Below are 24158 nucleotides of genomic sequence, written 5' to 3'. Positions count from 1 at the left end.
GATCCACAGTTCATTAGTCGCTGCAGACGCTAATAGTTCAGCATCCGCACTGTCCAGTCCAATCGTTAATTCAAAAATGAAGCTTTGGTTTTCGGTGATACTGTTGTTGCTTGTTGCAAAAATGGGTAATTCAAATAAAATATTTGGTATGGTGTTCAATTAGCTTTTTTTTCACTTAATCAGGAGCATGTCAGTCTATTCGAAGTGTCGAAAGTTCTCACGTGGTAAGAATATAAATCATTACATTTCAAGCGATGCTATCCCGAATACATTAATCAACTCACGCTGACCGTAGGTTCAAATCGGCCAACGGCAGCCCAGCGGAGACATGGCAATTATCTGCGGTGGTTCCTACTTGGGTGGGAATATGGTGGTGTTAGGAGCACACTGCGCCAACAAAAACGGGTAATCAATCACACCAATTTGATTCTTATTATTCAATAAGCAATAATCGTCAATTATCTCGCCAGACGACAACCCGATGTTGCACGATTCGGTACCACCGACATAGCTATCGCAAACATCACCATCCACTATCGCTACAAACCACAATTTGACTACCACAACATGGCCATTGCGGTGCTGGAACGGAACCCGCAACTCTATTCCAGGGCCATTAAACCGGCCTGTGTTCTGAAGGAACATCCCAGGATGAACACTCCGGTGCAGTTGATAGGGCCCATCGGGAAAAACCGGTTGGAACGGTTTGACCTGGTAGCTGTGGGTTCCGATAAGTGCCACGAATATTACAATCCCATCCGGAAGCTGCGCTTCGGAGTGTTGTTGTGCTGTTTCTGTGCACGTAATGCAAAGCTTGACCGATGTACGGTAAGTACATATGTATACACAAAAAAAAATTACACCTATGTAATAAAGGTTCCCCCAAACACACGCGACGCGATTCTATCGTTTGGCGATAGCGATTCTGTCGCCGTTGGTATGGAAGCGTAAATCAAACATTGCCTGCAGCGACCCAACGATAGAATCGCGGCGACTAGTTGTCGCCGTCGTGGCGATGAAATCGCTTAGGTCTGGGGGAGCCTTAATTAATTTGAACGAACGTATAAAGACCAAGGAATGTAATTGTCGCTGAAAAATGCAAAAAACATGCGACAAAAGAGAATAGCGATAACTCTTTGTTCTCATCTGCAGAGGATAAAGACAATGTTGCGTTCCGTTTTATTTGCAACAAACATGGAGAGGAAATTGTTGTGAACTTTTCAAACTGCGATAACCTGTATATTGCAGAAGTAAAACATAAATCTTGTGAACAGATGGTTAAATTTATGTCTAAACATTGATAACTGATACTTATTTAACCAAAAACAGCATCGAAAACCGACTAGTTCTCAAAATTCGCGGCAGGCGATCATTGTCCTATTCTGTTGCAGTTTGGGATAAACGCTTGTTGCGAGTTGAGTTTGTCCCAACATTTACAAGAGAGTACAATGTCGTTGACATTGGCAATGTTGTTATTTTACATTCCTTGATAAAGACGTTATAAATATGTTCGATACATGTACGCTGCAAGAGTTTCTAACAGACGCCTTTCTTGATTCAACCTGTTTGTGGCATCGTCGCGTCGTCCAACTCTCTCCTCCTGTCGACGCAATGCGCAGGCGTATTTCGCCGATGAAGAGGCGGTGATCACACGCGATATCGACACTATGATTTTTTCCGTACAGGGGTCGTTCAATAATGATGTCACAGGTTTAAGGGGGGAGGGGGTCTGAGACTTTGTGACAGTACATATACTAGGCATGAGCATGAGCATGAGCATGATTGACCGCCCACGGTTGCTACTCCGTTATTGCCAGGCCAGCTGTAATTACACAGAGAACCAACAGATGAAGTTTGGGACTAACATCATCTTCAATGTGTAAGAACTGGTGACCCAAAAATAAGCAATACCAGCGCCGGCCGTGTCCGAATGCAGGTCAATTAGGGAATAGGTAGGAAATTGTTGACGTGATACTCGCTTTGATAGAAGCCGACGAGTCATCTGCACTTCCACGAGAGATCACTGGGATGTTGGATATATGGGGTAGGGAGTGTGGCAGGGTTCGTTTTGGTAAACGGTATGCCGTGTATAGCGTGTAGTTTGATCGATGAAAACAATACGACAATACTAATTTTGATTTTTTTAGTTTTTTTAAGACCGCACAAAGCAGAACAAAATCTCGGTGATCGGCTGATCGTTCTGCTTACCGCACAAAGCAGAATAAAACTTTGATGACCGGCCGATCATTCTGCTTATTGAAGAAAACATGTCTGAACGCGATTTAAACTTTTACTTTCAAATTAATTTACACACACGCACGAAGCAGAACAAATTTTTTTTTCGGTTGTCGGCCGATCGTTCTGCTTACCGCACAAAGCAGAACCAAATTTCGATGACCGGCCGATCGTTCTGCTTACCGAAGCAAACACGTCTGGACGCGATCTCCGATCGTTCTACGTCCAATACAAAACACGAACAAATCTGCACTGTACTGATTGTTTCTGATCATGTTTAGGATCGAACTGTAGAATAACCAGAGGTGTTAATTTCACTCAAAATGAATTACTTATAGAAACTTGTAATAAAGTTACTAATATCTTTGGTATCTATTCGGTCATTGTTTTATAAAATGAGCTAAATAAATTTCATTACACAATAACAAGGAAAGAGGAAAATGTAGAAAAATATATAAAGCTCTTTTAGTGGAATGTATTCAACCGTCTAAGACGAATCAAGCACCCCCCATCCAACTCCACCAGCCAATCCCCGCCATCCCCGCAGACACGTATCTCGACCACAACTGTGCGGCCGTCCCCAGTGCCTCGCACAAGTCGAGTCAAGTACGAGACACCGAAGACGACCACACAGCTGCGGTCGAAACACGTATCTGCTAAGTCAACGAAAATTAACTGGTGGAATGAAACGGAGAGTACCCAACCCGTCCCAGACGGCTGAGGAAAATGTAGTTAAACAATACTTCGTACACTCCACTAAAGTACTCTATTGAGATAAACTCTACTAAAGTATTTATTACTTGATCTTAAGGCTGTTACAAATATTAAATATAAATTATGTCCTACTGGTCTTCAAAAGGTCAAGGAGGGTTTAAAAAAAAGTATTAAAATGAAAAAAAAAAAAGAAAATAAAATAAAACAACTCCTCGGATTTGTTAAAAATTGATTTGAATTTTTTCTTTTTTTTTGTTGTTTTCTCAAAATATTATTGTTGGGCAAAAGAATCCGCATTATTGTTTTTAAATATTTATATCGGCCTAATGTATAAATTTGATGCTTTTTCAAAGCTTAACATTCCAGTTTACAAATATTATTGTTTTAGGAAGAATATGAAATGAAGAAATAGGTAAAGATAGATGACATAGTTATGATTTCTGTTAAGATAGTTTCATTTGAACCAAAGATTTAAAGATAGAGTGTGATAGGAAATTAACGCGAAATCTAATGTTTCCAATCAGGAACATATTATTGGAAGAGATGATGTGATTGTAGAATCAAAATCTAGTTAGATCTAACTATACATTTATATTAGGAATAAGAAAAAAAATATACTTATCAAACTGCAATTTGATATTCCAAGGGCCATCGTCTGGCAGCTAGCAAGCAATCGTACAAAAGAATCGTCCAAATGTGCAAACAATAAATCGTCCAGACCATCGTACAAGGCTTGACATTACGAACTCGCCTGATTGTTCCGGGTCTACGGGAACTGCAGAGGCAGTACATACGACCATCTTCCACCATCCTATGTGTCCAACACCAAAAACGACTTTATAAAATCTCGAAATTCACATCCCTGTATGGCTCATAAACTATAGTACCACCAGCCGAAATCTTGCTTTTCCGCTGATGCCGAATGAGGGAATTTTTGACGCGTGAAAAAAATGCTACTGCATTGAACCGCAGCACACTACGATCCTCACTTTGTGACAGTACATATACTAGGTATACAAAAAAGCGTGACAGAGGGGGGCAGGGGGTTTAGAAATCCCAAAAAGTAGTGGACGTCATACTTGAATCGCCCCACATCAAGAAGGGTCCGTTTCCACTTTTGATGTTCCTCCAGTTTCCCCGAACGTTTAATGTCCCCAGGTCCTATTCCACCGTGTCCAGCGTGTTCGTGGCCTTCCACGAAGTCGCCGACCCCTATCTGGTTATCTGTTGAATATTGTTTTCGCTATTCTTTCTTCCGACATTCGCACTAAGTGACCAGCCTACTGAAGTCTGCCGAATTTTATACGATTCACAATATTTTCTTCTTTGTATACTTGATACAGCTCATGATTCATGGGTCTGCGCCACTCCACCATTTTCTAGTTTCCCTCAGAGTATTGTACGCAGCATTTTTCGCTCAAAAACCCCGAAAGCTCTCTGGTCCGCCTCTTTTAACGTCCATGATTCATGTCCATAAAGGGCCACTGGCAGAATCGGAGTTTTATATAGAGCAAATTACGTTTCCATCTGCATGTTGCGGGACCTAAGGTGGTTACGTAATCGGTAAAAGGCCCTATTCGCACCAGCAAAACGTCTTTTCACTTCATGGTAAACGTCATTGTCGCATATCACCAGCGTTCCAAGATAAACAAATTATTCAACATCTTCAAACACATCCCCATCAAGCACTGCCTTTGCACCAACACCACTAGGTCTTCCTTTATCTCCTGCAACCACGTACTTTGTCTTGGTAGAATTAATTGTTAAGTCTTTCCTCGCCGTCTCCCTCTTCAGTGGGACAAAAGCATCCACTACTGTTCTACAATCGATTCCAATGAGATCGATGTCGTCCGCAAAGCCATATGTGAGCATATGTGACCGTGTTATGATAGTGCCGTTCTTCTGCATGCCAGATATTCTAATAGCACCCTCGAGTGCAATGTTGAACAATAAATTGGAAAGTACATCACTCTGCTTCAATCCGTCTAAGGTCACACACGAGGTTGACACTTCGTCTGCAATCCGAATACACGTTGAGACAGTTGGTCTCAGTCCGTTAAACAGGATACGAGACAGTATTTTGTACGCCGAGTTCAGAAGGGTGATCCCTCTGTAATTGGCACACTCTTATCAGTGCCTTTTCTTATAGATTGGGCATATGAGGCCATCCAACCAGCTGTCAGGCAGTTCTTCATCCTCCCATATATTCTGGATAATGTGGTGGATCGATTGTTCCAGCTGCTCACTTCCGTGTTTGAGAAGCTCGACCGAGATCTCGTTCTTCCCAGCAGCTTTTCTGTTTTTCAGCTCGTTTAAAGCCTTCTTTACCTCGTCCAGCATTGGTGGTTCCACAGATTGACCGTCGCCGACTATGTCCATCCTGCTCCTCAATACAGCTTCATTTTCACCGTCCAACAAATCTTCGAAGTGCTCCTTACACCTGGCTGCCACCATAGTCTTGTCTGTGAGCAAATTCCGGTCACTGCACTAGGCGGGCACTGGCGCAGTCTTATGCCACGCGCCCTTTACAGTTGCGTAAAACCTCCACATATCGTGTCTTTCCATGTTCTCCTGCGCTTCACATCTCTTCGTGTTTCATGTTTTTTCTGCGATGAATTCGTTGTCCTTCTGCCCTTGCTACACTGTACCGCTCCCTTTTGGAACGGGTACGAGCCACTAGCATTCGACTCTTAGCAGCATTTTTCCCGTCCGTCACTCGCTGGCACTCCTCATCAAACCAACCATTTCGTTGGCGTCGCTATGCAATGCCTAACACTTCCTGCGCTGTTGTATTATCAGCTTCGTTGATATTTTTCCACGATCTGTTGACGTCGCCAGATCCGGTGGCATCTTCTATTCGCTCGTCCAGCTGGAACTGTTCAGCAACTCCTTCAACTGACAAGCGTTAGATATTGAAACGCGTCGTTCTGTTGTTTCCGAATCAAGCTCGGGCCTGAAAGATCTTGCATCTATAACATCCACGGAATCCCACTTCATAAGCGCAGAGTGTGTCTGTGCGCTTAGTAAGAAGCCAACTTCACGATGCTGGGGAGTGTGTTCGCCTCGTAAACCAGAGTATAGCAGAATTTGTCCCGACGGCATTCTGTGTTCTCCGGACTTCACTCAGTCCCAGGATCTCAAGCTTCATGCGGGGTGCCCCATCCCTAGCAGCACAATTTTGTTGTATTTGGTTGCAGTAACTCATCCCGAGTAACACACATGTTGTAAAGTAGTTATTGTAACTTATATGGAAACAAATTTGGTAACATTTGAGTTGCCGCAACCAAATCACTGTGAGTTGTGCTACCAGGGATCATGACTTAATGACATGAGTAACAAAAACTAATCTACAACATTTGTGTTTGTGGGTTAAATGTTATTATTACTATTAATATTTATTAAACTACGGCCGCAGTGGCCTGTGCAGTAAATGCAAGTCTTCTCCATTCAACTCGGTCCATGGCTGTATGTCGCCAACCACGTAGTCTTCGGAGGGTCCGCAAATATTCCACCTCGCCTTTTGTGTCCGTCGGATCTTTATGGAGAACCATTTCCACTGAGTTATTGTCCGACATTTTGGCCACGGCCTACCACAGTCTTCCTATTTTCGCGGTGTGAGCAATGGATGGCTCTCCCGACAGCTTGCACAAAACGTGATTCATTGGCCTCCTCCATGTACCGTCAGGGCAGCAGGGACTATGTCCAAGGGCTTGACGATCCCTCCCCAGGCCATCTGCGAGTTGTGGGGCTTGCCTAGGATGTGGTGGGGTTTGACAGTGGGCCCTGTTAAACCTCTATAAAAAGCTGCATGTATCCGCAAGTAGGCCCCACCAAAGCGACCGTGTGCCACTCAAAGCGCACAAGCCCAAGTCCTGGTGTTAGGTGGGACACTAAACAGCCCTGACACGACGGCCCTCCGACGAGACAGGAGGTTTGCGCAGGCCCAATAAGCCGCCTAGAAAACCAATCATTACGAACAATATAAGAGATAATGCGACTCGATATAATCGGCAAAGACCTAGGCGACGAATACAGGATCACGATTGGAAGCTTGGAACATAGAAATGCAAGTCGCTAGGTTTCGCAGGTTGCGACAGGATGATCTACGATGAATTACATCCCCGCAACTTCGACGTCGTGGCGCTGCAGGAGATTTGTTGGACAGGACAGAAAGTGTGGAAAAGCGGGCATCGAGCGGCTACCTTCTACCAAAGCTGTGGCACCACCAACGAGCTGGGAACCGGCTTCATAGTGCTGGGTAAGATGCGCCAACGCGTGATGGGGTGGCAGCCAATCAACGCAAGGATGTGCAAGCTGAGGATTAAAGGCCGTTTCTTCAACTATAGCATCATCAACGTGCACTGCCCACACGAAGGGAGACCCGACGACGAGAAAGAAGCGTTCTACGCACAGCTGGAGCAGACATACGATGGATGCCCACTGCGGGACGATAAAATCGTCATCGGTGACATGAACGCACAGGTAGGAAGGGGGGAAATGTATAGACCGGTCATCGGACCGGATAGTCTGCACACCGTATCGAATGACAACGGCCAACGATGCATAAACTTCGCAGCCTCCCGCGGAATGGTAGTCCGAAGCACCTTCTTTCCCTGAAAATTATCTACAAGGCCACATGGAGATCACCTAACCAAGAAACGGAAAACCAAATCGACCACGTTCTAATCGACGGTAAATTCTTCTCCGACATCACGAACGTCCGCACTTACCGCAGTGCGAATATTGAATCTGACCACTACCTCGTTGCAGTATGCCTGCGCTCAAAACTCTCGACGGTGTACAACACGCGTCGAAGTCGGACGCCGCGGCTTAACATTGGGCGGCTACAAGACGGTAGACTAGCCCAAGAATACGCGCAGCAGCTGGAAGTGGCACTTCCAACGGAAGAGCAGCTAGGCGCAGCGTCTCTTGAAGATGGCTGGAGAGATATTCGATCCGCCATTGGTAGCACCGCAACCGCTGCACTTGGCACGGTGCCCTCGGATCAGAGAAACGACTGGTATGACGGCGAATGTGAGCAGTTAGTGGAAGAGAAGAATGCAGCATGGGCGAGATTGCTGCAACACCGCACGAGGGCGAACGAAGCACGATATAAACAGGCGCGGAACAGACAAAACTCGATTTTCCGGAGGAAAAAGCGCCAGCAGGAAGATCGAGACCGTGAAGAAACGGAGCAACTGTACCGCGCTAATAACACACGAAAGTTCTATGAGAAGTTAAACCGTTCACGTAAGGGCCACGTGCCACAGCCTGATATGTGTAAGGACATAAACGGGAACCTTCTTACGAACGAGCGTGAGGTGATCCAAAGGTGGCGGCAGCACTACGAAGAACACCTGAATGGCGATGTAGCAGACGAAGATGGCGGTATGGTGATGGACCTGAGAGAACGCGCGCAGGACAGAATTCTACCGGCTCCGGATCTCCAGGAAATCCAGGAGGAGATTGGCCGGCTGAAAAACAACAAAGCCCCTGGGGTTGACCAACTACCAGGAGAGCTATTTAAACACGGTGGTGAGGCACTGGCTAGAGCGCTGCACTGGGTCATTACCAAGATTTGGGAGGAGGAAGTTTTGCCGCAGGAGTGGATGGAAGGTGTCGTGTGTCCCATCTACAAAAGGGCGATAAGCTGGATTGTAGCAACTACCGCGCAATCACATTGCTGAACGCCGTCTACAAGGTACTCTCCCAAATTTTATGCCGTCGACTAGCACCAACTGCAAGGGAGTTCGTGGGGCAGTACCAGGCGGGTTTTATGGGCGAACGCTCCACCACGGACCAGGTGTTCGCCATTCGCCAAGTACTGCAGAAATGCCGCGAATACAACGTGCCCACACATCATCTATTCATCGACTTCAAAGCCGCATATGATACAATCGATCGGGACCAGCTATGGCAGCTAATGCACGAACACGGTTTTCCGGATAAACTGACACGGTTGATCAAAGCGACGATGGATCGGGTGATGTGCGTAGTTCGAGTTTCAGGGGCATTCTCGAGTCCCTTCGAAACCCGCAGAGGGTTACGGCAAGGTGATGGTCTTTCGTGTTTGCTATTCAACATCGCTTTGGAAGGGTAATACGAAGAGCAGGGATTAACACGAGTGGTACAATTTTCAATAAGTCCGTCCAGCTATTTGGTTTCGCCGACGACATAGATATTATGGCACGTAACTTTGAGAAGATGGAGGAAGCCTACATCAGACTGAAGAGGGAAGCTAAGCGGATCGGACTAGTCATCAACACGTCGAAGACGAAGTACATGATAGGAAGAGGTTCAAGAGAAGACAATGTGAGCCACTTACCGCGAGTTTGCATCGGTGGTGACGAAATCGAGGTGGTAGAAGAATTTGTGTACTTGGGCTCACTGGTGACTGCCGAAAATGACACCAGCAGAGAAATTCGGAGACGCATAGTGGCTGGAAATCGTACGTACTTTGGACTCCGCAAGACGCTCCGATCGAATAGAGTTCGCCGCCGTACCAAACTGACAATCTACAAAACGCTAATTAGACCGGTAGTCCTCTACGGACACGAGACCTGGACGATGCTCGTGGAGGACCTACGCGCACTTGGAGTTTTCGAAAGGAAAGTGCTGCGTACCATCTATGGTGGGGTGCAGATGGCGGACGGTACGTGGAGGAGGCGAATGAACCACGAATTGCATCAGCTGTTGGGAGAACCATCCATCGTTCACACCGCGAAAATCGGACGACTGCGATGGGCCGGGCACGTAGCCAGAATGTCGGACAGTAACCCGGTGAAAATGGTTCTCGACAACGATCCGACGGGCACAAGAAGGCGAGGTGCGCAGCGGGCAAGGTGGATCGATCAGGTGGAAGATGACTTGCGGACCCTCCGTAGACTGCGTGGTTGGCGACGTGTAGCCATGGACCGAGCCGAATGGAGAAGACTCTTATATACCGCACAGGCCACTTCGGCCTTAGTCTGAATAAATAATAAAAATAATGTACCGTCTGAAATGGAAGCACCCCGCCTTAAATAGTACGCAACACTTTCCTCACGAAAATTCGTTGATACGTTGCATTGCTTCTCCACGAGCATTGTTAAGGTCTCGTATCCGTAGAGGACCACCCGATCTAACGAGCGTTTTGTAAATAGTCATTTTGGTATGGTAGCGAACTCTATTTATTCGGAGTGTTTTGCGCAGTCCAAAGTACGTACGATTTCCTGCAATGATGCACCTCTACTGGCATCGTTATCGGAGGTCACAAGTACATGCTCTAGTTTCCTGCAACATCGCCATTCAGGTGCTTTTCTTAGTGCTGCCACCACCTTTGAATCATCTCACGTTCGCCCATAAGAAGAATTTCGTTTATGTCCTTACACATTTGAGGCTGAACATGAACGCTTCAACTTCTTATAGAACTTCCGTGTGTCATTAGCGCGGTACAGTTCCTCCTTCACGGTCCCGATCTTCCTGCAGGCGCTTTTTCCTGCGGAAAATCAAGTTTTGTCTGTTCCGCGCCCGTTTGTATCGTGCCTCATTCGCTCTTGTGCGGTGTTGCAGCAATCTCGCCCTGCTGCATTTTTCTCCTCCACTAACTGCTCACATTCGACGTCATACCGGTCGCTTCTTTGATCCGGGGGCACCGCGCCAAGTGCAGCGGCTGCAGCGCTACCAATGGCGGATCGAATATCTCTCCAGTCATCTTTAAGAGAAACTGCGCCTAGCTGTAGTCTATCGTCTTGTAGCCGTCCAATGTTAAGCCACACGTCAACGTTTGACTTCGACGCGTGTTGTACACCGTCCAGAGTACTGAGCGCAGGCATACTGCAACGAGGTAGTGGTCGGATTCAATATTCGCACTGCGGTAGGTGGGAACGTTCTTGATGTCGGAGAAAAATTTACCGACGATTAGAGCGTGCTTGATTTGATTTTCTGATTCTTGGTTAGGTGATCTCCACTTGGCCTTGTGAATATTTTTGCGGAGGAAGAAAGTGCTTCGGACTACTATTCCGCGGGAGGCTGCAAAATGTGTGCATCGTAAGCCGTTGCCATTCGATACGATATGCAGACTGTCCCGATCACCGATCTGTCAATTTCCTCCCTTCCCAACTGAGCATTCATGTCGCCGATGATGATTTTGACGTCCTGCAGTGGGCTTCCATCGTATGCCTGCTCCAGCTGTGCATAAAACGCTTTTTTCTCATCTTTGTTGGGTCGCCCTTCGTGTGGGCAGTGCAAGTTGATGATGCTATAGTTGAAGAAACGACATTTTATCCTCAGATTTCAGCTCCTTGCGCTGATTGGCTGCCACCCAATCACGTGTTGGCGCATCTTTTCCAGCACTATTAAGCCGGTTATCAGCTCTTTTGTGGTGCCACTGATTTGGTTAAAGGTAGCCGCACGATGCCCGTTTTCCACACTATCTGTCATGACCAGCCTTTTTTTCTGTAGCGCCACGACGTAGAAGTAGCGAGGATGTAGCTCAAGCTTCCAATCGTGATCCTTTATTCGTCGCCTGTTGTTGCGAGTAAATCGGATTATGCTAAGAACCAATCGAATGATGCTAAATTGGCAGGCATGATAAAACTTCGACCAGCTATCAAAATATAGCAACTACTGCAAAACCTCTTTTTGCGCTCAAAACGGGGAAGCGTAAATGGAATCAGAGCGTAAAAAGAGGGAGCGTTATTTAGAATTTTGAGCGTAAAAAGAGGGAGCGCTATTTGGAGCTTGGAGCGTAGAAAAAGTTTGCAATCTTTTAGGTAAACAAAATTTGATAAGAAAATTATTTTGAAGTTTTTAGTGGAATGTTTTCACCTGTCATAAGACGAGTTGAGTCGAGTCAAGTACGAGACACTGAAGACGACCTTACTGTTGAGGTCGAAATACGTATCTGTCAAGATACAATTAAGTGGTGGAATTCAATGGGATTGTATAAACTCTTATGACAGGCAAAATTTGATATTTAACTCACTTTTAGTCTTAGGATGTGTCTTTTACCAATTTTGGTATTAGGGTCGTCCAAATTGTTTCCGTTATCATGGTCGTCCAATTGTTTGAATGCTGAGGCCTTAAGATGTTCTTGGTACGCCAAGAAATCAACAAGTCATGAGTGGTGCAGATCCTTGATAACGCACAGTAAGACGTTCATCATCGTTTTCAAGTATTTAAAGTTTTACAAGAACCTCCTGGAGCTTGGACCTGTGTTTTGTGATACATTGGATAGAACGCAACCATTGCATAGGTTCACGGCCATCCAAGAAAACCCTGGAATAGGCCTTAAGATCTACACGCGTAACCAGAAATCTTTCGCCTTGTTTCAAAAGTGGTACAACCCCTTTGTGGTACATAGAATAGATTGCGTCCATTGCATAGGTTCCTGGTCATCCAGGGAAACCCTGGAAAGGGCCTTAGAATCTACACGCGTAATCAAAAACCTTTCGGCTTATTTTGAAAGTAGTACAACCCCTTTGTGGTACATAGAATAGAACGCGTCCATTGCATAGGTTCATAGTCGTCCAAGAAACCCCTGGAAAAGGCCTTGAAATCTACACGCGTAACCAGAAATATTTCGCCTTGTTTCAAAAATGGTACAACCCCTTTGTAGTACATAGAATAGAATGCGTTCATTGCATAGGTTCAAGGTCATCCGAGAAAACCCTGGAATAGGCCTTAAGATTTACACACGCGTAACCAGAAATCTTTCGCCTTGTTTCAAAAGTGGTACAACCCCTTTGTGGTACATATAATAGAATGCGCCCATTGCATAGGGTCCTCGTCAAGGCTGGGGCAGGCGTAGGCACCGCGTCGGCAAGTCCCTCTGTGTGCTGGCGAATAGGCCCTATCGCAGAAAGGTCAATTTGGGGTGCACGCGGCATCATCATTCTTGATACCAGTCGTGCAGAGGGAAGCAGGCGCGAAGTCGACCCTGCCCACCTTCCGAGGACATAGGGCGTGGTAAGGCCACCTGGAAAGCCGGCAATGCGCTGGCACGACACCATGGTGTTCTTCTAAAAAGCGAGTCACGATGTTCGATGCTGCAAGGACACGCAGCTAACCTCGAGGGTGCGTTATGCACTGGCCCCCCTTTGAAGCATTACTTTCTGGTTGTACCGAAGGGACGATGGGCTTGGCGGCAATGGAAACGGTTTAGCTGGTCGGGGATGCAGTCCTGTCTGCCTCATTGGAGGTGGCCCCTAACCCAGCACTTCCTGGTCAACCCAGGATGTCTGTTGAGCAGATTCCCCCTCCATTGTTTAGGAAGAAAAAAAAAGAAAAAAAAATTGCATAGGTTCACGGTCATCCAAGAAAACCCTGGAATAAACCTTAAAACCTACACGCGTAACCAGAAATCTTTCGCCTTGTTTCAAAAATGGTACAACCCCTTTGTGGTACATGGAATAAAATGTGTTTATTACATAGGTTCACGGTCATCCGAAAAAACCCCGGAATACGCCTTAAGATCTACACGCGTAACCAGAAATCTTTCACATTGTTTCAAAAGTAGTACAACCCCTTTGTGGTACATAAAATAGAATGCGTCCATTGCATAGGTTCCTGGTCATCCAAGAAAATCCTGGAATAGGCCTTAAGATATACACGCGTAACCAGAAATCTTTCGCATTGTTTCAAAAGTGGTACAACCCCTTTGTGGTTCATAGAATATAATGCGTTCATTGCATAGGTTCATGGTCATTCAAAAAACCCTGGAATAGGCCTTAACATCCACACGCGTAACCAGTGCTCTTTCGGCTTGTTTCAAAAGTGCTACAACCCCCTTGTGGTACATAGAATTGAATGCGTTCATTGCATAGGTTCCTGGTCATCCAGGGAGACCCTGGAAAGGGCCTTAGGATCTACACGCGTAATCAAAAATCTTTCGGCTTATTTTGAAAGTAGTACAACCCCTTTGTGGTACATAGAATAGAATGCATTCATTGCATAGCTGCATGGTCATCCAAAAAAAAATTTGGAATAGGCCTTAAGATCTACATGCGTAACTAGTGCTCGTTCGGCTTGTTCCAAAAGCGGTACAACCCTCTTGTGGTACATAGAACTGAATGCGTCCATTGCATAGGGTCATGGTCATCCAAGGAAACCCTGGAAAGGGCCTTAAGATCTACAAGCGTAATCAAAAATCTTTCAGCTTGTTTTGAAAGCGGTAGAACCCCTTTATGGAACATAGAATAGAATGCGTCCATTGCATAGGTTCATAGTTATCCAAGAAAACCCTGGAAAAAGGCCTTAAAATCTACACGCTTAACAAAAAATCTTTCGCCTTGTTTCAAAAGTGGTTCAAGCCCCTTTGTGGTACATAAAATAGATTGCGTCCATTGCATAGGTTCATGGTCATGCAAAAAAAACTCTGGAAAAGGCCTTAAGATCTACACGCGTAACCAGAAATCTTTCGGCTTGTTTCAAAAGTGGTACAACCCCTTTGTGGTCCATAGAATAAAATGTGTCCATGGCATATGCTAATGGCCATCCTAGAAATTTATTAAGTAATACTTCTAGGCTTCAGTGGTGGAAATACTCGCTTCACGAGTAAGAAAAGAGTGTAATTGGGCCTACCAAAAATGCCATACTCGCGCGAACCTACTGCCTGCTTTTTTCTGGCGCTTGCTTTGTTCGGGAGTACGGGCAGAGCAAAAACAAAAAGCCGGGCTGTATTTTGTTCGCGAGTAAAAACACGGTCGCGAGTTTCTGTGATTACTTCGAATACAATGGATAGATTTGACTTGACATAAACACAATAACAATAAACAATTGTGTTATAGCTCGAACATCAGTGAGAAATAAGTTCCGAGATAGTTTTGTGACTTTTAGCAAATAAACCCGAATGACTCGCGAAGCTTCACGAAGATTTTTCGGGGTTCGTTTTTTTGTTTTCTCTGCGAGTAGTAGGTAGGCAAGAAAAAGGCAAAACAAATGTTCGCGAGTCTTTTGCATTGCCTACTTCTTGTTTTGTGAGTCAGGTTCGCATATTTCCACCACTGCTAGGCTTACACCAATAACAAATTCACCCACGAGGAGGAAAAGGAAGGCAAATTACCTTTCTTGGATCTACTGGTTATCAAAGGAACAAATGCAACTTTAGACTTCGAAATCTACAGGAAGCCCACCAACACCATGAGAGTCATCCCATGACCCATACACATCAAATGATTCGTATCAGCAGAATCTGGCAACTTCTCATCACATGATCCACAGGATGCAGACGATCTCCATGAGCGAAGAAGCTACAACACATCATGGAAACAGCGAAGATCAACGGATACAAGGAAAGAACAATACAAACAATCATTAACAAAAGGCAGAGGAGCCAACGGAAAAACAAACTGACAACACTGACACCGATCGATGAACCGCTGAAGACGGTATCGGTCCCCTATGATCAACACATTACCCACCAGCTACGCCATCGACTGAGAAAATTCGGCATTGATTTAGTATTCTCCAGCAGAAGCAATCAACTGAAGACACTGTTGCGCTCCACAAAGGATAGGCAGGGGCTTATCAAATTAATTGTTTACAGTGTGATAAAGTATATGTAGGTCAAACAAAAAGATCGTTGGATGTAAGGTTTAAAGAACATATTGCCGAAGTAAGTAAGGCTAAGAGGGAAACTGATAAGGGATTAAATTATGAGTTTAGGTCTAAGGTAGCTGAACATGTAATAAGGTAAATTATTCAATTACGACATCAAACATTGAAATTTTAAGAAATGTCTCTTCTCCGTGGAAACTTGATGTTGCTGAGAGCTTGGAAATCTACCGACAGGTACAAACGCGGTTGTTGAATAAAGATCAAGGAAATGGTAGCTCCTTGCTCGTCAAGTTTATACCTAAGCATTAAGCGCAACAAGCGAGTAGAAGTAAGCACCGTAGTAAATGTAACTAACGTAACCTACGCAAAGTATAAATAGTGTAAGCTGCGATCATTTTCTTCAAGTCGAGTCAAGTACGAGACACTGAAGACGACCTTACTGTTGAGGTCGAAATACGTATCTGTCTACCTGTAACTCACGACAACAACAAGAACTGCATGAAATACGAGCATATACCTGGAAGGGGTCTCCCAACTTTTTTATTCTTCAATAACTGCCTCCATTACGGAGGTTAATCCACAGACCTTGACTCTATGAAATTCGTAGAAAACCTGGAGCCCACAACAACAAGAACTACTTGAAATATAAATATATACCAAGAAGGGGCTACACAACTCGTTTATTCCCAAAATAACTGTCTTCATTACGATGGTTGATCAACAGACCTTGATTATATGGAGTTCGTAGACTACCTGGCATCAATAACAACATCAAGAACTACAAGGAATACAAACATATACCTAGAAGGGGTCACACAACTTATTTATTTTCAAATAACTGCCTCCATTACGGAGGTTGATCAACAAACCGTGACTCTATGGAGTTCGTGAACTACCTGGTATCAATGACAACATCAAGATCTACTTGGAATACAAATATATACCTAGAAGGGGTCACGCAACTTGTTTATTCTTCAATAACTGCCTCCATTACGGAGATTGATCCCCAGACCTTGAGTCTGTGGAGTTCGTAGATGACCTTACTGTTGAGGTCGAAATACGTATCTGTCAAGGTACAATCAAGTGGTGGAATTAAATGGGATTGTCCAAACTCGTTTAATGACAAGTGAATACATTCCACTAAAAAGCTCAAAATAATTTTCTTAACCAATAACTAGTTGGTCTTTAACCTGATATAAATACGGTACATGGTCTTTGCAATATTAGCCCGTTTTTTTCCTTACGTTTCCGGCGTGAAGTTGTCTCGTTCCAATTTATTCACATTTTGCATTTCCAAGGAATAAACAGTTTCGTACGTGATATGAATGAAGTTTGTATACTACCTGGAATCCATGACAACAAGAACTACTTGGAATGCAAATATTTCAAAATGAGGTTACACACCTTGTTTATTCTTCAATAACTGCCTAAAGCTAATGACAACAACTTTAACTACTTGAAATGCACACATTCCAACAGACGGAGTTGCGCAACTTGTTATTTTTTTTTTTTTCAATTTGTGGTTTCATCATGGAGGGTAACCAGTAGATCTTGACTCTACGGAGATCGTAGATTACTTCGAACCCATGACAATAACAAGCAGTACATGGAATGCGAAAATATACAGTATTGACCCGATTTTGTCTACTCTGATTTTGTCGACCCCGCATTTTTGTCGTTTTTATTATTTTCCAATAATACCGCAAACTACAATGATTTTCGTGAAATAACGTTCACCGCCTGTGATTTATTATGGATTATTTCAGAGAACCTGTCAAGAATTTTGTAAGAAATTACGGGTTCCGTTCACGTATTTTGCCTTTCCAAGGCATAAACTGATTCGTATTAGCGAAACAAACAAAAAAAATTGTTCCAATTTTGTCACATTTTCTATTTCATCACCCCAGAATTCACTAGGAATGATAAAATCGGGATATTATTGTACCAAGAATGGGCCACAAAAAGTGTTCAATGCTCAATAACTGCGTCCATTACGGAGCAGAACACAACAAAAAGAATTACTTTAAAGACAAACATAGACCAAGAAGGGGACACACAACTTGTTTATTTTCAAATAACTGCCTCCATTAAGGAGGTTGATTCACCGATCTTGACTCTATGTTCGTAGACTACCTGGAACTCACGACAACAACAAGAACTACTTGAAATACAAACATATATAAGGAAGGGGTCACACAACTTGTTTATTCTTCAATAACTGCCTCCATTACTGAGGATGATCAACATACCATGACTCTATGGAGTACGTAGACTCCGTGAAACCAATGACAGCAACAAGAGCAACTTGGAATGCAAACATATAACAAGAAGGGGTCACACAACTTGTGCACTCTTTGGTAACTGTCTCTATTACGGAAGTTGATCCGTAGTATTTGACTCTATGGAGTTCGTAGACTACCTGTAACTCACGACAACAACAAGAACTGCATGAAATACGAGCATATACCTAGAAGGGGTCTCCCAACTTTTTTATTCTTCAATAACTGCCTCCATTACGGAGGTTAATCTACAGACCTTGACTCTATGAAACTCGTAGAAAACCTGGAGCCCACAACAACAAGAACTACTTGAAATATAAATATATACCAAGAAGGGGCTACACAACTCGTTTATTCCCAAAATAACTGTCTTCATTACGATGGTTGATCAACACACCTTGATTATATGGAGTTCGTAGACTACCTGGCATCAATAACAACATCAAGAACTACAAGGAATACAAACATATACCTAGAAGGGGTCACACAACTTATTTATTTATTTTGGAGGCAGTTACCATTACGGAGGTTGATCAACAAACCGTGACTCTATGGAGTTCGTGAACTACCTGGTATCAATGACAACATCAAGATCTACTTGGAATACAAATATATACCTAGAAGGGGTCACGCAACTTGTTTATTCTTCAATAACTGCCTCCATTACGAAGGTTGATCAACAGATCTTGACTGTGTGGAGTTCGTAGATCATGACAACAGCTAATACCACTTCGCATGCAAGCATAAATTCTGTTTCTAGAACATCCGCAGTACTTAGATCATCTAAAAACAACCTCCGAAACTAATCCAAATTTGTCTCATATAAATGCTTGAAACTTTTTTTACGCTCCTGTAGGGCGTAAAAAAAAGGAGCGTTATTTCGAATTTCGAGTATTTCGAGTCCCTCCAAGATAGGGCTTCCATTTTTCCCGGGAATCAACTTCCCGGGAAACGGGAAATGAAACAATAAATTCCCGGGATTTCCCGGGATCCCGGGAAATAAAAAAAACTCTCGAAGCTAATTCAAAATCGAAGTTTCAATTTTGTAGTAAAATAGGATTTTGAAAATATACATTAGACATGTAAGGTTCTGGATCGAGATCTAAGATCTACAGTGTCCTGATAAGCTCCGCTATATGCTACTTTTCTATATTTTTTTAATAACTTTATCAGGTTGTATCCGCATTTTTTTTTCCAGTTTTTGGACAACGACGGCTTCGAGAGATTCTCTTCTATTATCGCCAAACTATTCCTAACTTGAACTATTCTTATACTCGACGATTTTTTTTTGTGTATAGAATCTTCAGGTCAACTTTGAAGGGTAAACCATTTTTATTCATGCACGTCCACTTGAACACATTTTGTATTTAAAGCAGATGAATGAAATATTTGAAATGAGAATTCTTCCATTCGAAATAAAAAAAGAGCCTACAGGCGAGTGCTTGATTGTCGTACTTTAATGATCCTGACTATAACATTTTTTCAGTCAAACTATCCTTGTAATGCCGAACAGCACCTAAAAATGAAATGAAATGTTTCAGAAATATCTCAAAATACAAACGAGTCTTCGGAATATGAATTTGTTCAGGAATTGAATCAAAAGGATAAAAGGTCTTAAAGATTTTTGACAATAATAGGACAAACTTGCCAAAGCGGTCACTGCTATTGCCTGAATATCTGCGAACATTGGTAGCTCTGCTGTTTCACCGCAGACACTCAATTTTAATTCGACTTCACAACAGTTACCGACGTTTGAACCCACTAAATAAACGAACGATAGATACAAACTGGTTCTTTGCCTCGCCTCTCTTCAACACGTGTTGGAATACACCGTATGATTCTGTGGCATTTTCAGTTATAACTTAAATTCTTTAACTTCAAAAGTGAAATAAATAGTAAGATGATGCTTGTAAAAAAATGTAATTGATACCCCAAAATCCGATATCATCAAATTTAAAAAATAAGACAATTATTACAAAATATTTTAGTATGTTCATTTCCCGGGAAATTCGGGAAACTGATATATAAATCCCGGGAATCGGGAATCCCGGGAAATCGTTTCCGGGAATGGAAGCCCTACTCCAAGACACGTGGATTCTTTTTCGCAAATTTCATATCAATTTGTCCATTTCGAAACATATGCTGTGCATATGCACACCCAAGATATTTAACAAAAAAAAAATGGTTTTCGTACGGCCGAGTTGCCGAATAATATGCAATTAATTGTATTCGAATTTTGTTTAGTTGCCTCCTCAAAATATTGTTTTTTGGCGAAAAAATCCGAGGAGGAGAGACAAAATAGTTTTTAAATATCTGTAACGGCCTTATTTTCATTCATTTAAATGCATTGCAGCAGTTCATGGATACAAAAAAATGTTCGAGATTGAAAAAAAAGCTGGGGTCGATTGGTATATAACACCATGAGTCTCCGAGCCGTCTATCAAAAGTTCGGTTTTGGAGTGATCCTATAGCCCTTACGAATACTTAGTATACGAGAAAGGCAAAAAGTTGTCCTCGAATTTCAAAAACGACAAATATCCCCGGCAGGCACTATACGTTGCTTCTGGAGTCGAACAGCGTAAACTACTGGCAACACGGGGTTGGTCTAGCTATTCGAGAAGGCATACCGTTTGAGCGTGTACAAATCCAAACCACCCTGCAACTTATTGTCGTTGTTATTGTTATTGTTATTAAAGCCGCAATCCGATACCGGCGAAAATGTCTCCGATCCCTCCAACGTCTACAGCAAGGTGATCCGGGCCACCCCAAGGCGTTGGCTAAATTTCAGGAAGCGCGAGCAGCGGCACGAAAAGCGATCAGTAAGGCAAAGGAGCAGTCATGGGAAAATTTCGTGGCGAAAATATCACCCAGTAGTACAACAACCGAGCTGTGGCAGACGATGAATACTCTGCGTGGTAACCGGCAACAGCGCCCTGTAGTTCTCAAGCGAGCGGACGGATTCACGGACGACCCCAAAGAAGCAGCAGAAGAACTGGCGAAAGTATATTGCGAGAGATCGGCGACTTCTAGCTACCCTCCATCGTTCCAGATGGCGAAAGCTTCAACGGCCCATTGATCTTTCGCCCCACAATGATGATGTTTACAACACAGATATTCCCTTGAACGAATTTCTGTGGGCCCTCGACAAAGAGCGAAGTGCCTCAACAGGTCCAGATACGATCGGATACCCCCTGCTGCAACATCTTTCGCTATCCGTAAAACTGACGCTCCTCGAGGTGTTGAACAATATCTGGCGCAGTGTCGAGTTTCCCACTAGCTGGCGAAATTCCATCGTCGTCCCTATCCCGAAACCGAACTGTCACGATTCAGGATCAAATGCCTTCCGGCCAATCTCGCTCACCAGTTGTATGGCGAAGCTACTCGAGCGTATTATTAATCGGCGACTGATTACTGAACTCGAATCAAGTGGAAGGCCTGACAAGCGACATCACGCTTTTCGTGCAGAACGTGGCACCGATACGTACTTTGCCGAACTTGAAAGAGCGCTGCCTACTACCGACGAGCATTGCCTGATAGCATCTCTGGATATATCGAAAGCGTACGACACCACCTGGCGACACGGTATCTTGCTAACTCTAAAGTATTGGCGAATACGTGGTCGGATGCTGAATCTACTGCAAAGTTTCCTGTCGGAACGTACCTTCCAGGTGTCCATAGGAGCACATATGTCTCAAGAGTACCTTCTGGAGAACGGAGTACCTCAGGGTTCTGTCCTATCCGTGACGCTGTTTCTTATCGCGATGCAGCCCATTTTCCGCGTGCTGCCCGCTGGAGTCGAAATCCTTCTGTACGCAGATGACATCCTCTTGGTGGTGCGTAGAGCAAAAGGGGAAGGTTTACACCGCAGATTGCAGACCGCCGTCAAAGCTGTGGATAAATGGGCGAAGAGCGTGGGGTTCTCCATATCTGCGACCAATTCGCAGACGTTCTACTATAGTCCCAACGCACGCCGAGAGCCGTCGAAAGAGATCATCATCGATCGAACCCCTGTTCCGAAAACCAACCGTCCAAGGATCTTAGGTATCACTCTGGACCGAACGCTTACGTTTAAGCCGCACTGTAGAGTGGTGAAAACATCGTGCGACTCACGATTGCGAATCCTTCAAATGATCGGAGTAAAGCTTCCACGTGGCAACCGAGCAACCCTGCTGCAAGTAGGCTCGGCGAGGATTAGTTTGTATGGCACACGTGGTAAAATGAACACGTTAAGGACTTGCGTTGAATTCAATCATAAAACGAGGATAATTTGCTAGTTTTACAACTTAGTCCAACAATTTAACTCATTCTATTTGCACTGAACAAATTTAATAAATTAATAAAAACCAATTAAGATTACGAGAGCCTTTTGTAAAATTAGGTATATTTTTTGAAAAGCTCTTTATTATCAAAATAATGAAAAGGAAAAAAAAAGTTTTGGAATATCAGTTATTTTTAAATTAAATTTAGATATTCAAAGTTTTATCTTGGTTATTTGATATGGAGTAATTCTCGCTGAAACCGGGCCACTATTTGCACGAGGTTCTTAAAAATGCCTAAATTTATATTCTTTCGGAAGCTTTCGACGAGTATATAAAGGATCCGAGTTAAATTCTTCAGAAAGATGAACCCCTCGTTAGTTATACACGAAATCATTTTAATGGAGCCCTCGATTTTTGTCAATTCTTGACTCACCAAAACTGTCATAACTCCAAAATTTCTAAACCGATCATAGAGATCAGCACATCGTTGGAAAGAGGAAGAGTGTATCCTCAATTTGCAATAATAAAAATATAAGCAGCCATATTGAATTTGGCCGCCATCTTGAATTTCTTTTTAAAAACTATTTTTCCGCCAGGTTCGCAACCACCGATTTTGAATATTAATACATCGATGGGAAGCTTAGCTTATATTGTGTCTTGTGTCCGAAAATCTCAGGTGTATGTTTTTTCTATCAAAAGTTATGTACGATTTACCAAATTATATTTTGAAGGCCCATCTGACCAACGAACATTATTTTTATGGTTAATATGGTACTACGACGACAGTTCCTTGACATACACTATTCTAAGCCAAATATGTTTCAAAAATGAAAAGCATATCTACAACAGCATTTTATTTGAAGGGCTCAAAAGTTTTGAGCATAACTGAGCCGTATTCAAGTTATTGTATTAAATCATTCAAGAATTTTGGTATTGGTAATTCGTACATAACTTTTGATAGGAAAAACATACATCTGAGATTTTCGGACACAACACACAATATAAGCTAAGCTTTTCATCGATGTATTAATATTCTAAATCGGTGGTTGCAAACTGGCGGAAAAATAGTTTTCAAAAAGAAATCCAAGATGGGGGCCAAATTCAATATGGCTGCTTATATTTTATTATTATTGCAAATTGAGGATACATTCTTCCTCTTTCCAACGATATGCTGATCTCAATGATCGGTTTAGAAATGTTGGAGCTATGACAGTTTTGGTGAGTCAAGAATTGACAAAAATCGAGGGCTCCATTAAAATGATTTCGTGTATAACTAACGAGGGGTTCATCTTTCTGAAGAATTTAACTCGGATCCTTTATATACTTGCCGAAAGCTTTCAAAAGAATATAAATTTAGGCATTTTAAGAACCTCGTGCAAATAGTGGCCCGGTTTCAGCGAGAATTACTCTATGGTTTGTTTAACATGCCATGCGATAAATAACTCTTCCTATATGCAAACCAAAAATGTAACTATTTACCCCTGCAACATCTTCATAAACGTTGTCCTATTTGCCGCTGTAGTTTGAACCAATGTTATGATGAATTTATTAAGAATTGAAGCTTACGGAAAAATGGTCGGAAATTACATTTTTTGCATCTTATCACACACGCGTTAGTCGACCTCGAATGTAGAATTGTAGAAACTTGACCTCTTATATGAAATTACCATAGTTTTAATGTGATTATTTTGCCTCCAGGCTGTGGCTATTACTATTGAAATTGTTTTTAATTACGCCTACTGCATTCATTCATCTCCCATATAGGATCTACACAGCTCTCCACTGCAAATCATCTACCGTGGATCCGGCAAAGAGGTGCCCTACCTAGTGGGTCACAAGTCGATCGGAAAATCATGCGGGACCAACGCGCCAGCAATTTACACCCGCTACGGATCGTACTTCGAGTGGCTGGAAACCGTCACCGGAATGAATCTCGACGAAGCAGGTCGCTAAACGGGGATTTATTTGTTTTGCAAACTAATTTAATTGATTCTATCGCTTCTTTCTTGCAGAGTGTTTCGCACGCTACTGAGTGATGGCCTACAGCTGCCGTGACAGCGCCGCGTGTTGTTAGTCATTAGCACCATTTGGATGAAGTAATACGAATTGATATAATGAAATTGGGGAACACATC

The 24158-nt window shown here is 43.3% G+C and overlaps 1 protein-coding gene across 1 annotated transcript; it reads left to right on the top strand.

The window, feature by feature from the left end:
• On the top strand, positions 1–24158 carry LOC134208154 (serine protease snake-like). The gene is made up of 6 exons (XM_062684222.1): positions 1–125; positions 184–224; positions 296–405; positions 471–828; positions 23789–23969; positions 24037–24158. The coding sequence occupies exons 1-6, from the start codon at positions 77–79 to the stop codon at positions 24054–24056; spliced, it is 759 nt and encodes a 252-aa protein (XP_062540206.1). The 5' UTR covers positions 1–76; the 3' UTR covers positions 24057–24158.

Source organism: Armigeres subalbatus, chromosome 1 (genome assembly GCF_024139115.2).
Source record: "Armigeres subalbatus isolate Guangzhou_Male chromosome 1, GZ_Asu_2, whole genome shotgun sequence".
Classification (NCBI taxonomy): Eukaryota; Metazoa; Arthropoda; class Insecta; order Diptera; family Culicidae; genus Armigeres; species Armigeres subalbatus.
Note: the sequence above shows the minus strand (reverse complement) of the source record. Positions and strands in the feature narration are given on the sequence as shown.

Excerpts from the sequence above, each read along its gene's own strand:
- LOC134208154 (XM_062684222.1), top strand. The coding sequence starts at position 77 with ATGAAGCTTTGGTTTTCGGTGATACTGTTGTTGCTTGTTGCAAAAATG. Across the intron at positions 126-183 it reads GTTGCTTGTTGCAAAAATGG|GAGCATGTCAGTCTATTCGA; the intron begins GTAATTCAAATA and ends TCACTTAATCAG. Across the intron at positions 406-470 it reads CACTGCGCCAACAAAAACGG|ACGACAACCCGATGTTGCAC; the intron begins GTAATCAATCAC and ends TTATCTCGCCAG.